The 15,128-nt window shown below is 34.1% G+C and overlaps 1 protein-coding gene across 1 annotated transcript; it reads right to left on the bottom strand.

Annotated features, from left to right (window-relative positions):
* Nucleotides 1–10,711: 10,711 nt before the first annotated feature.
* Nucleotides 10,712–12,069, bottom strand: LOC148951264 (uncharacterized). Its single transcript, XM_089091048.1, has 2 exons — nucleotides 11,410–12,069; nucleotides 10,712–11,371 (listed from the first exon to the last, which is right to left on the bottom strand). Exons 1-2 carry the CDS (start codon nucleotides 12,067–12,069, stop codon nucleotides 10,712–10,714), a joined length of 1,320 nt encoding a protein of 439 aa, XP_088947174.1.
* Between the last annotated feature and the right edge of the window lie 3,059 nt (nucleotides 12,070–15,128).

Here is a 15,128-nt window from a genome sequence, read left to right as displayed (position 1 = left end):
TAAAGTGGAGGGTGAGTGGCTTGCAAAAATTTTAATATAATAAGGGTATATTACTTTAAAATCCAGTTTTTTGAAGTACATTTGTGGAAAGTATACTTCGATTATTAATAGGTTAATATTAAGTCTAGGTCTGGATCAATAAAAAAGCTTTTTACGTTTAATCTCAGCTCTTAAGGGTTTTGACAATAAACCCTAGTTTCATCTACTACAATTATCGAAAATACAATTATCTCGTTCAAATGTGAAACTTAGATCCATTCTCTGATTCAAATGTGGAAAAACCCGTGTGAATGAGTTAAAATAGAAATTTTTTAACATGAAATGACTGAAAAGTGTTTTGGACGAGATGGGTTGACTGGCAGAAGGATGTATTAGCGTAGGTACTGTGGAGGGCGAGTTTCTAGCGAAAAACCCGTGTGGATGAGTTAAAATAAAAGAATTTAACAAAAAATGTCTGAAAAGTGTTTTGGGGGAGATGGGTTGATTGGCAGAAGGATATATTAGCGAAGTTAGAGTGGAGGGCAAGTTGCTAGTGAAACATCTAAGCTAATAATGGTTTTTGACGGTAAACTCTAATTTTTTGTATGGAAATTATGGAAAATACAATTTGTTAGTTCATAGGTGAAAATTAAGTCCAAGTATGGATCGAAAAATAAACTATTTCTGTAGAACCTGAGCTAGCAGGGTTTTTTGTCCATAAACTATAGTTTCATGTAAGAAGATTATGGAAAATATAATTCTCTCGTTCAAATATCAAACTTAGGTCAATTCTCTGGTTAAAATATGAAACTTAAGTTCAGTTTTTGATACTCATAATAATGACGACTTATGGTTCTAATTCAATGTTTTTTTTTTCATAAAAACAAACTATTTTTTTTAAACTTCGAAATTATAAATTGTAAGTAAGTAGCAAATTCTGTCTTGAATTCACCTCCTGGATAAATAAAAAAGACATTTCATTCAAGAAATTATGACAAATTCTAAGTAAGTAACAAACTGTTTCTTGAATCCTCCTCCTGAATGCACAATACAGATATTTCATTTAAGAAATTACGAAAAAATTGTAAGCAAGTAACAAACTCTTTCTTGAATACACCTCGTGGATACACAATGCAGAAATTTAATTTAAGAAATTATCAAAAATTGTAAGTAAGTAGCAAATTCTTTCTCGAATTCGCCTCCTGGATCAATAAAAAAGACATTTCATTCAAGAAATTATGACAAAATTCTAAGTAAGTAACAAACTCTTTCTTGAAGTTACCTCATGGATACATAATGCAGAAATTTCATTTAAGAAATTATGAAAAAATTGTAAGCAAGTAATAAACTCTTTCGTGAATTCACCTCGTGGATACAGAATGCAGAAATTTCATAAAAGGAAAAATGAAAAAATTGTAAGTAGGTAGCAAATTCTTTCTTGAATTCACCTGCTGGATAAACAAAAAGATATTTCATTCAAGAAATTATAACAAAATTCCAAGTAAGTAACAAACTCATTATTGTTTTCACGACTTAGATACACGATGTAGAAATTTAATTCAAGAAATTATGAAAAAATTCTCAGTAAGTAACAATTTCTTTCTTGAAGTCAACTCAAGAAGTCAACGGTCAAAAACCCTTATTAGCTTAGATTTTTCACTAGCAACTTGCCCTCCATTATAACTTCGCTAATACATCCTTCTGCCAATCACCCCATCTCCCCCAAAACACTTTTCAGTCATTTCTTGTTAAAAAATTTCTATTTCAACTCATTCACACGGGTTTTTCCACATTGGAACCAAAGAATGGACCTAAGTTTCACATTTGAAAGAGAGAATTGTATTTTGCATAATTTTCTTACAGGAAACTAGAGTTTATGGTCAAAAACCCTTATTAGCTCAGATTCTACAGAAATAGCTTATTTTTCGATCCATACCTGGACTTAAGTTTCACCTATGAACCAACGAATTGTATTTTCCATAATTTTCTTACAAAAAACTAGAGTTTACGGTCAAAAACCCCTATTAGCTTAGATTTTGTCGCTAGCAACTAGCCCTCCACTATAACATCGCTAATAAATCCTTCTGCCAATCAACCCATCTCCCCCAAAACACTTTTAAGCCATTTCTTGTTAATATTTTTTATTTCAAATCCTCCACCCGACTTTTTGGCTAGAAACTTATCCTCCACTATAGCGCCGCTAATAACTCCTTCTGGCAATCAACCCCACTCCTCCCCCAAAACACTTCAGACCTTTAATTTTATAAAATAATTTATTTAAACTAATCCACACGGGTTTTTCGCTAGCAACTCGCCCTCCAATATAACTACGCCAATACATCCTTCTGCCAATCAACCACTTTTCAGGCTAAAATTTTGTTTTTAATGTGCAACAAGTAAAGAAAAAGCACATGAAATCAGTCAACCGTGTCTCTCAAACCCCTTAAAGCTCTTTTAACAGATACAAAAACAACTTATTTAACACAAAAACTTCATTTTTAATGAGCACTAAGTAGACAAAAACCACACGGAATCACCACTCTAAGTGAACCTAGATCAACCCAACTTTTTGGATATCTCTCTCACTATGACTCTGTTTGTGTGTCGTGTCTGTGCGTGTCTCGTCTCTATGTGTGTGTCATCACAGAGACGATACAGAGACGACACAGAGACGTCACTTTTTTGCAATGTGTAGGAACCAGTGGGGAATCCCCGCTCGTTTGGAAAGGTGCCAAGGAAAGGCATTCAAATAGCATGTAGTTTCAAAACGTGTTTAATCACGTGTAGAGGTCCCATAGACTTAAATTTATATATTGTGCATGTAAACGGCGAATTGAATAATAAGTTTTTTGCTTGCTTAGACTTTTGTCATAATTTCTTGAATGAAATGTATTTTTTTTGTATCCAAGAGGTGAAAATTAATAAAGAGTTCGTTACTTACTTTCCTTTTTTTTTATAATTTGTTCAATTAAATTTATACATCGTGTATCTAAATCATGAAAACAATAAAGCGTTGTGTATACATGAGGTAACTTCAAGAAAGGATTTGTTACTTATTTAGAATTTTGTCATAATTTCTTGAATGAAATGACTTTTTTTTGTTTATCCAAGAGGCGAATTCAAGAAAGAATTTTTTCCTTACTTACAATTTTTTATAATTTCTTAAATGAAGTTTCTGCATTGTGTATCCAAGAGGTGACTTCAGGAAAGAGTTTGTTAATTTCTTAAAATTTTTTAATAATTTGTTAAATGAAATTTCTGTATTTTGTATCCAAGAGTTGACTTCAAGAAAGAAATTGTTACTTACTGAGAAATTTTTCATAATTTCTTGAATTAAATTTCTACATCGTGTATCTAAGTCGTGAAAACAATAATGAGTTTGTTACTTACTTGGACCTTACTTGTTCACTTAGAGTGGCGCGCCACTCTACACAAAAACTTCATTTTTAATGAGCACTAAGTAGAGAAAAACCACACGGAATCACCACTCTAAGTGAACCTAGATCAACCCAACTTTTTGGATATCTCTCTCACTATGACTCTGTTTGTTTGTCGTGTCTGTGCGTGTCTCGTCTCTATGTGTGTGTCATCACAGAGACGATACAGAGACGACACAGAGACGTCACTTTTTTGCAATATGTAGGAACCAGTGGGGAATCCCCGCTCGTTGGGAAAGGTGCCAAGGAAAGGCAAGCAAATAGCATGTAGTTTCAAAACGTGTTTAATCATGTGTAGAGGTCCCATAGAATGAAATTTCTGTATTGTGCATGTAAACGGTGAATTCAAGAATGATTTTTTTACTTACTTAGACTTTTGTCGTAATTTCTTGAGTGAAATGTCTTTTTTTTTGTATCCAAGAGATGAAATCAAAAAATAATTCGTAATTAATTCACTTTTTTTTATAATTTCTTGAATTAAATTTATACATAGTGTATCTAAGTCGTGAAAACAATAAAGCGTTGTGTATCCATGAGATAACTTCAATAAAGGATTTGTTACTTATTTAGAGTTTTGTCATAATTTCTTGAATGAAATGACTTTTTTTGTTTATCCAAGAAGCGAATTCAAAAAAGAATTTGCTACTTACTTACAATTTTTGATAATTTCTTAAATGAAGTTTCTGCATTGTGTATCCAAGAGGTGACTTCAGGAAAGAGTTTGTTACTTGCTTACAATTTTTTCATAATTTATTGAATGAAATTTCCATATTGTGTATCCAAGACTTGACTTCAAGAAAGAAATTGTTACTTACTGAGAATGTTTTCATAATTTCTTGAATTAAATTTCTACATCGTGTATCTAAGTCGTGAAAACAATAATGAGTTTCTTACTTACTTGGAATTTTGTTATAATTTCTTGAATGAAATGTCTTTTTGTTTATCCAGCAGGTGAATTCAAGAAAGAATTTGCTACTTACTTACAATTTTTTCATAATTTCTTTAACGAAATTTCTGCATTGTGTATCCACGAGTTGACTTCAGGAAAGAGTTTGTTACTTGCTTACAATTTTTTCATAATTTCTTAAATGAAATTTCTGAATTATGTATCCATGAGGTAACTTCAAGAAAGAGTTTGTTACTTACTTAGAATTTTGTCATAATTTCTTGAATGAAATGTCTTTTTTATTGATCCAGGAGGCGAATTCGAGAAAGAATTTGCTACTTACTAACAAATTTTTATGATTTCTTAAATGAAATTTCTGCATTGTGTATCCACGAGGTGTATTCAAGAATGAGTTTGTTACTTGCTTACGATTTTTTCGTAATTTCTTAAATGAAATAACTGTATTGTGCATTCAGGAGGAGGATTCAAGAAACAGTTTGTTACTTACTTAGAATTTGTCATAATTTCTTGAATGAAATGTCTTTTTTATTTATCCAGGAGGCGAATTCAAGAAAGAATTTGCTACTTACTTACAATTTATAATTTCGAAGTTTAAAAAAAATAGTTTGTTTTTATGAAAAAAAAATTATTGAATTAGAACCATCAGTCCTCATTATTATGAGTATCCAAAACTGAACTTAAGTGTCACATTTGAACCAGAGAATTGACCTAAGTTTCACATTTGAACGAGAGAATTGTATTTTCCATAATCTTCTTACAGGAAACTAGAGTTTATGGACAAAAACCCTTATTAGCTAAGATTCTACAGAAGTAGTTTATTTTTTTATCAATACTTGGACTTAATTTTCACATATGAACCAAAAAATTGTATTTTCCATAATTTTCTTACAAAAAAACTAGAGTTTACGGTCAAAAACCCTTATTAGCTTAGATTTTTCACTAGCAACTTGCCCTCCACTATAACTTCGCGCATATAGCGAAGGATATAATCCTTCTGCCAATCAATTCATCTCCCCCAAAACGCTTTTCAGACATTCCTTGTTAAATTTTTTTATTTCAACTCATTCACATGGATTTATCGCTAGCAACTCGGCCTCCACTATAACTACGCTAATACATCCTTCTGCCAATCAACCCATCTCCCCCAAAACACTTTTCAGTCATTTCTTGTTAAAAATTTCTATTTCAACTCATTCACACGGGTTTTTCCACATTTGAACCAGAGAATGGACCTAAGTTTCACATTTGAACGAGAGAATTGTATTTTGCATAATTTTCTTACAGGAAACTAGAGTTTATGGTCAAAAACCCTTATTAGCTCAGATTCTACAGAAATAGTATATTTTTCGATCCATACCTGGAATTAAGTTTCACCTATGAACCAACGAATTGTATTTTCCATAATTTTCTTACAAAAAACTAGAGTTTACGGTCAAAAACCACTATTAGCTTAGATTTTGTCGTTAGCAACTCGCCCTCCGCTTTAAATTCGCTAATACATCCTTCTGCCAATCAACCCATCTCCCCCAAAACACTTTTCAGCCATTTCTTGTTAAAATTTTTTATTTCAACTCATCCACACGGGGTTTTCACTAGCAACTTACCCTCCACTATCACTCAGCTAATAAAAACTTCTGTCAATCAACCCCCCTCCCCTCTCAAAACACAGTTCAGTCAGTTCTTGTAAAAATAAAATTATCTAATCTCATAACCCTGGTGGTTTAGACTGAAACTCGCCCTCCACGCACCTTATGCCAATCAAACCGTCTGCCAAAAGCAAACTGTTCAGTTTAAAATTTTGTTTTCAATTTCCAAAATGTAAAGAAAGAGAACACGGACTCAGGCACCCTAGTCTCTCATACTCCTTCAAGCTCTTTGAAATTATACAAGAACAACTTATTAAAAACAAAAAATTCATTTTCAATTAGAACAAAGTAGAGAAAAATCATACGGAATCACCACTCTAAGTGAACCTAGATCAACCCAACTTTTTGGATATCTCTCTCACTATGACTCTGTTTGTGTGTCGTGTCTGTGCGTGTCTCGTCTCTATGTGTGTGTCATCACAGAGACGATACAGAGACGACACAGAAATGTCACTTTTTTGCAATGTGTAGGAACCAGTGGGGAATCCCCGCTCGTTTGGAAAGGTGCCAAGGAAAGGCAAGCAAATAGCATGTAGTTTCAAAACATGTTTAATCACGTGTAGAGGTCCCATAGACTGAGATTTCTATATTGTGCATGTAAATGGTGAATTGAAGAATGAGTTTTTTAGTTACTTAGACTTTTTTCATAATTTCTTGAATGAAATGTCTTTTTTTTGTATCCAAGAGGTGAAAATCAATAAAGAGTTTGTTACTTACTTTCCTTTTTTTTATAATTTCTTGAATTAAATTTCTACATCGTGTATCTAAGTCGTGAAAACAATAAAGCGTTGTGATAATGGGTTTGTTACTTACTTTGAATTTTATTATAATTTAATGAATAGATTGTCTTTTTGATTATCCAGAAGGTGAAGTAAAGACGTAATTTGCTAACTACTAACAATTTTTTCATTTTTAACATAAAGAAAATGCTTCATCGAGTATACACAATGTGACATCAGGACATAGTTTTGTCACTTGCTTACAATTTTTTTATAATTTATTTAATGAATTTTCTGCATTTTGTAATCATGAGATAACTTAAGGGAAGAGTTTGTTACGAACTTAGACTTTTGTTATAGTTTGTGCAAGTGAACGTCCTATTTATAAATCCAGGAGTTGATTTCGAGACATAATTGGATACTTCCTTCCACTTTTTGATAATTTCTTGAATGAAATTTCTGCATTGTGTATCCACGAGGTGTATTCAAGAAAGAGTTTGTTACTTGCTTACAATTTTTTCGTAATTTCTTAAATGAAATAACTGTATTGTGCATTCAGGAGGAGAATTCAAAAAATAGTTTGTTAACTACTTAGAATTTGTCATACTTTCTTTAATGAAATGTCTTTTTTATTGATCCTGGAGGTGAAATAAAGACATAATTTGCTACTAAATTAAAATTAATAGTTTTGTAGTTTAAAAAAAAATTGATTGCGCTTATGAAAAAAAAATATTGACTTTCAACATAAGTAGTAACTAATTTTTTGCATCAGACGCTGAACAAAAGTTTCTCATTTGAGTCTCAGAATGTTACTGAGTTTCACATGTGAACGGTAAACTGGTAATTTCAATTCACTTCTTACAGGAAACTAGAGTTTATGGTCAAAACCCTTATTAGCTCAGATTCTACAGAAATAGTTTATTTTTCGATCCATACCTGGACTTAAGTTTCACCTATGAACAAACAAATTTTATTTTACATAATTTTCTTACGAAAAACTAGAGTTTACGGTAAAAAAACCACTATTAGCTTAGATTTTTCACTAGCAACTTGCCCTCCACTATAAATTCGATAATACATCTTTGTTCCAATAAACCCCTCTCCTACACAACGCTTTTCGGCCAATTCTTTTAAAAAAATTTTATTTCGACTAGTTAAAACTGGGTATTCACTCGAAGGACGACCCTAGCTCAAAATACGATCATACATCCTTCTGCCAATCAACCCATCTCCCCCAAAACACTTTTCAGTCATTTCTTGTTAAAAAATTTCTATTTCAACTCATTCACACGGGTTTTTCCACATTTGAACCAGAGAATGGACCTAAGTTTCACATTTGAACGAGAGAATTGTATTTGCAATTTTCACGAAACTAGAGTTTATGGTCAAACCTATTAGCTTAGATTCTACAGAAATAGTTTATTTTTCGATCCATACCTGACTTAAGTTCACCTAGAACCGTATTTTCCATAATTTTTACAAAACTAGAGTTACGGTCAAAACCCTATTAGCTTAGATTTTCGTTAGCAACTCGCCCTCCAACTTCGCTAATACATCTTCTGCCAATCAACCATCTCCCCAAAACACTTTTCAGCCATTTCTTGTTAAAATTTTATTTCAACTCATCCACGGGGTTTTCGCTGCAACTTCCCTAATAACTCGCAATCACCCTCCCCCCCAAAAAACACTTTTCAGTCATTTCTTGTTAAAAAAAAATTATTTCAACTCATCCAAACGGGTTTTTCGCTAGCAACTCGCCCTCCACTATAACTTCGCTAATACATCCTTCTGCCAATCAAACACTTTTCAGTCTAAAATTTTGTTTTTAATGTGCAACATGTAAAGAAAAAGCACACGGAATCAGGCAACCGAGTCTCTCAAACCCCTTGAAGCTCTTTTAACAGATACAAGAACTACTTATTTAACACAAAAACTTCATTTTTAATGAGCGCAAAGTAGATAAAAACCACACGGAATCACGCAACGGAGTCTCTAAAACCTCTTAAAGCTATTTTAAAAGATCCGAAAACTACTTATTTAACACAAAAACTTCTTTATTAATGAGCACTAAGTAAAGAAAAACTACACGGAATCAGGCAACTGAGTCTGTCAAACCCCGTAAAACTCTTTTAAACGATACAAAAACTACTTATTTAACACAAAAATTTCGTTTTTAATGGGGACCAAGTAAAGAAAAATCACACGGAATCAGACAACCGAGTCTCTCAAACCCCGTAAAGCTCTTTTAAAAGATACAAGAACTACTTATTTAACACAAAAATTTCGGAAAAGCCCTTAAAATAGCATAGGAAGGAACATAAGCTCCTGGAATAGCATAGGAAGGGGACATAAACTCTTATAATAGCATGGGAGGGGACATAAGCCCTTAAAATAGCATGGGAGTTCCTATACACGCAAGCAAATAGCATGGGAATTCCTATACATGCAAGCAAATAACATGGGAATTCCTATTCACGCAAGCAAATAACATGGGAATTCCTATACAAGCAAGCAAAATAACCTGGGAATTCCTATACATCCAAGCAAATAACATGGGATTTCCTATACATGCAAGCAAATAACATGGGAATTCATATACAATCAAGAAAATAACTTGTTAATTCCTAAACAAGCAAGCAAATAACATGGGACTTTCTATACACGCAAGCAAATAACATGGGAATTCCTATACAAGCAAGCAAATAACAAGGGAATTCCTACACAAGCAACCAAATAACATGGTAATTCCTATACAAGCAAGCTAATAACAAGGGAATTACTATACACTCAAGCAAATAACATGGGAATTCCTATACACGCAAGCAAATAACATAGGAATTCCTATACATGCAAGCAAATAACATGTGAATTCCTATACATGCAAGCAAATAACATGGGAATACATATACATGCAAGAACAAAACATGGGAATACAAAGAAAGGCTCGAAAATAACATGGGAATTCCTATACACGCAAGCAAATAACATGGGAATTCCTATACATGCAAGCAAATAACCTTGTAAGACCTATACACGCAAGCAAATAACAAGGGAAGTCCTAGACATGCAAGCAAATAACAATGGGATTACTATACAAGCAAGCAAATAACATGGGAATTCCTATACACGCAAGCAAATAACATAACCATTTCTTTTATTCAAATCCCAACCACAAATCAAGTTATCGTATATTAAACAACCTCTGATTGGCTCATAAAAATGCCCACGTCAAACGATACATTCATTGTGCAATTCTTATCAAAAACAAAAAGCTTTATGCCCCTTTTTTCCAATTAGAGTTAGCTTTAGCAACGACACATTCCTAACAAATTAGTCTTGACTAAAGGCAATGACACACCGGTTTTTCTGACACGGATTTAACCTAAAAAAAAAACTTGTATATCATGAAATAGAAATTCACTAAATTGTGTCAGAAAAACTTGAACCAAACCAGATTATACCCACCTAACCAGATTGTACCTACCAAACCAGATTATACCTACCAGAAAACCTGTTTGGTACGGGGGCGTACGCAAATCCAGACGAGCATCTCTACTTACAATCATGGGCGTACACAGCATTAGGCAGCATATTGTCTAGGGGGGGGGGGCAGTCGATAGTATGATGGAGTTTTATCAACTACTTTTTCCAAACCATCTGCTTTTCAGCCATATCTAATGTAAATTTGAAGGTCTAGGGGGGGACAGCTGCCCTCCCCCTGCCCCCCCCCCTCCCTACGCCCATGAATACAATTAAAATACATTTTTCATGAAATGAGACATAAGCCATCTACCATTACGCTATAAGAAATACTCATCGTGACTCCTATCATTACAACTAAAAAAAAAGAATTAAGGATAAAAAATTTTCGGGAAAAAACACAAAAAAAATTCAGTATATTTTTCCTGTTCTCTAGTTTAATCTATCCTTTTCTCTAGAAAGAATATTGAACCTATCAAGTAAATCAGTAATAAATAAAATTGAGAAACATCAATTTAATGTTTTAAAAGGTACAAAACAGTTTTAATAAAGCTTTAAATGGCCATATACAGCATCAACACTACTAACAGAATTAGGTCCAATACCAAGGACAGTTAAAGAACCTGGGGCGATTTGAGTCTTTCGAGCATCTTTAATTAAAGCAGTCACTAATCCAGCCTTCTTTGCTCTTTTATATAAAGTAAGAAGCTGTGCTTCAGAATCCACTTTTAACGTAATCTTCGGCCTCCCAGACAGCATCCATTCCACAACTGTATCAGGATTACTTTCCTCAGCATTTATATAGCAATCAATAGCTGCATGAGCAACTTGAGCTGCCACCTTCCCTTTCCCCATCCCTAAATCAGTTCTAACCAAGAACACCATCTTAGCATCTTCCACATTCTTCTTCTTCTTTTCATCTTGCTTCTTTTTGGCTGCTGTGGTGTCTTTAATAGCTCTAGCTACCTTCTCCATAGTAAGAGATTCAACAATTTCCTCGGGTTCTTTTTGTGGCTTTTCAATAACAATTTCTTCTTTCCCTTTTTTGTTCTTATTTTTATCCTTCTTTTTACCTGCTTTTGCAGTGTCCCAACTTCCCAATTCTTCTATTTTCTCATTTTTGGACTTCTTTTTTCCTGCATTTTCTAAATCTAGTTTTGCGTGCAGGTTCTCAAGTTCTTCATCCTTTTTTGCCTCTGGCTTCTTCTCTTTCCCTCTTTTGCATCAGGCTTCTTTGGAGCTTCTTTCTTATGAGGTTCTATTTTGGGAAGAGGGGTTTGAAAGGGTTTATCTTTGCTCTGTTTACTTTTCAACTTTTTATCACTTGATTTGCCTGTATTCTTAACACTAGAATGAGAAACGGATTCTTCTCTGGTTCGGTCATTGATTGACGCTGTCTGGGAATTAGATGGCTTTTGGTCTTGAAGAACTTCTTTGTTTTCAACATTTGCTAATGAAGGTCCTAAGTCACTTTGGTTTTCTTTGTCATTGCTTATTTCTTCAACATGTGATCCTTTTTTTTCAACATTTTCTCTTTCTTCTAAAGCTCGGACTCCCTCCTCATCTAAAACTCCTTCTACTGGAGTCTTGGTTCGCTCATTGATCGATGCTGTTGGTGCATTAGATTGTTGACCTTGGTCTTGAAGAACTATTTCATTTTCAACATTTGCTGATGAAGGTGTTAAGTCACTTGGGTTTTCTTTGTCCTTGGTGATTTCTTCAACAGGTATACTTACACAGTTCTTACTGCGTACGCCTTTGTCAATCATAATGACATTGTCCAATGTAGCATCTTGTCTTGAGCATGCCTCTGTTTCAGATTCTCTATATTTTTTAATAGCCCACCAAACTGATATTGTAGCACATGCGGCTGGTATGGCAAGAAATGTATATATGGACATTGCACGCTTTATAGATTTTACACTGTATAACGTTCACTGAATTAATGATTTAAGAGCCTGAGGAATGCGATATTTATTGATCAGATGACGTCATAATTGCCACACTGCTTTCATACTATACAATGACGTGCTTTAAAATATAAAAGTCTGGACACAGGTTTTAAACTCGATGACGTCATATCACAAATTATATCATAAAATTGCAATGACGCCATGTAAAGAGTGATTTGGGTATAATGTTTCTTTTTTTTTCCAAAGAACTTTAAAAAAAAATACATGAATAAACATGAAAAAATACAATTCGAAGCTGATTCAGGAATGGTAACTTGTTACTTCGATTAATCTTAACTACTACTGCAAAAAGGAGTATACATACATTTTTCGGTTGAGGGAGTGGGAATTTTCTGCTAGAGTAACTTTCTGTTGGGAGAATATTCCATGGGGAGGGGATTTCCCGGGGGGCTAAATTTTTCATTGGAAATTTTACACTGGGGAACTTTCGGGAATTCCTCTGCGAAATTTTTGTATTTGTCTTACTCAATTTTACATGTGGAGATGTTAAAGGTAATTGTCCGGGGTAAATTTTCAACGGATGGAATTTTAAAGAGGGTTTTTCCATGGGGGGATTTTTTCGTAGAGGGGGAGACAGATTTTACGGCATTATTCAAATGTGATCAGAAGTTAAATAAAAAAAAAACTAAGAAACAACATTTAACCATAAGACTAGCAGAAATTATTACGTATATGACGGGGGTTCCAGCCGCCTCAATACCTCAATCTTTGCGCAAAATTTTGACTTTTTGTCCCAATTTTTTAAGAACAAGGATCATTTAATTAGAGTAATAAGTAGCAATTTTAAAACTACTAAAACCTTTAGCTTGAAGAGTGAGGTACTGAGGAGGGGGCCACCCCCTCATGTATATAAAAATTTCTGTTCATTTATGGCTATCTCAAGAGGTTTAAAAAAACTCTTTTCCATACCATCCAAGAGGTAAAGATCTTGGTACTTTTTTTTAGAGGTTTCGGCAGTTTCTTTTTCTCGTTAAGATTAGTCAAATATTTCTTGTAAATTGTACAAGCAAGTCAGAAACTAGTAGCCAACTTACCAGTTGTCTACCGTACTAATCCTCTCCTTGACTCCTATCAATTATATTTAAATTTTCCAGAGCCCGAGTTTTCCCATATGAAGTAGCTGCAAGGGGCATTTTTATTTTTTAATATAATTTAAATAAAACACGTTACAGTCAGCAAAACTAAAATAAAAAATTGCAGTGGTCGAACCTTTTTAATAGTCAAAAGTGATTGGAGGGGAGCTGACACCCCTTCTATGCCCACCATTTTCCCAAACACATCCAAACAAAATTTTGAGATTAACATTTTGTTTAACGTAGTTGAAAGTTCTAGAAATTAGGTCTTTGCCAGCGTTGTCGCACAAACTTCAAAAAGGAATCATTCAGTTGGAAATTGACCTAGTGCTCTTATTAATAGTCAAAAGAGATCGCAGGGTGAACCCCCCCGCCCCACGCCCATCATTTCCCCAAACACTTCCGATCAACATTTTGATAGAGTCTTGTTGAACGTAGTTGATGGGTCCGTAGTTGAAAGGTATGTTTCTGATTATGAAAACCACCTCACAGCCCTCAGGGCTAAGGTTGTAAGTTACGCCCTGGGGACATATAATGTTTGACCTAATTTAATTTCTGTTTGTTTTGGGTTTCATTTATTTATTGATACTGATTTGTGGTAGTTGTATACTTGGTAGATTATTTGATTTTTTTTTGTTCATTTTTGGCTTAATGGAGTTCTTTACTTTTTTTTGAAAAACTTATTTTGTGCAAAAAGTTTTTTTTGATTAATTAGCCTACATAAAAGAGAAACATTAAGCCCTAAAACAAACATAATTTACTCCGTATTTACGGAATAAATACGGAATATGTTCTATGATTCTGCTCATTTTAGGATTTTATGTTGCTCTTTACTTTCATGCGATAACTCTAGTTACTCTTTATCTAATGGCAGGAAAAGATAGTCCTGTTTGGTCTAAATCGTTGCATCAGCTAGGATCTTTTAGGGATCGTTCGCCAAGCCAGGCTATCAAAATTCTACTCACGGTATTTTCTGGAACGCCGTCCGCCATTTCCCACGAACTGTTTCGGAGATCATCGAAATGAGAATGTAATCACTTATATTGGTAAAATTTGACCAGTCTTGTGACATTTTTATAATTTAATTAATTGACCTGGAGTCAAACTTTAAAATTTTATTTAGAACTCGAAAATTTTAATTTTTCGCCCATTATCGAGGCCCTCTCCCGATCTTTTAGGACTCTTGGCTCAATACGATAATTTGTCAATTGGCTCAATCTCCTCCTGTGAAGGCAGGGAGGGGAGTAGATTCCTCAAAAGGTGCAATTGAATGCCAAAACATCCAAACTCTCAAAGAGCCTGCAGATAAATCATTAAGAAGTTCTAAGGAATGGGGGGGGATTAAATTGATATTGAATCCCTATTGATATCCTGGAATATTTCTGGTCTACGTCTTTATTATGAAAGTAAAGAGTAATGTTAAACTCCCAAACGAGTTGAACTTATTCCGGATAGAAAGAGGAATGTCCCCTTCCCCTCCCCAACCCCCCTCGGGGTCACAAAAATTTCGGAGACTCCTCATTCGTCCTGAAATTGATAACTCAGGTCCTTTTTTTTTAAAGTGATTGGAGACCAACCATCCCCTGTCCTAGAATCTTTTTTTTCATACCTGGTCCTTTTGCAACATCTTAGGACATCTGATCGACATTTTGATCGACAATTTTCTACGATGGGGAATCTTTCGCAGGGGAAATTTTCCAGGTTGAGTTTTCTGGGGGGAATCTCCAAGAGGAATAAGCCTAGTACCCTCTTGCTCCACTCCAAATTATTCAGAGCTTCACTTTTTACTCTCTCACATGGAATTCTCTTTTTCTCTAAATGTTTTCTTACAAACTCTGTCTAGTCCCTTCAAAGACATCCATCTTTCGATCGTCCCACTGAATCGTCACAGAAGCCCAATTTTCAAAATCCTAT

The sequence above is a fragment of the Artemia sp. Qi Xiang Cuo genome, chromosome 6 (assembly GCF_049724085.1).
Source record: "Artemia sp. Qi Xiang Cuo chromosome 6, ASM4972408v1, whole genome shotgun sequence".
NCBI lineage: Eukaryota > Metazoa > Arthropoda > Branchiopoda > Anostraca > Artemiidae > Artemia > Artemia sp. Qi Xiang Cuo.
Note: the sequence above shows the minus strand (reverse complement) of the source record. Positions and strands in the feature narration are given on the sequence as shown.

What these genes read in the sequence shown, in the direction of transcription:
- LOC148951264 (XM_089091048.1), bottom strand. Translation starts at nt 12,069, where the DNA reads ATGTCCATATATACATTTCTTGCCATACCAGCCGCATGTGCTACAATA. An exon ending in TAGAACCTCATAAGAAAGAA is followed by an intron (nt 11,372 to 11,409) that starts GCTCCAAAGAAG and finishes GGGAAAGAGAAG; the next exon opens with AAGCCAGAGGCAAAAAAGGA.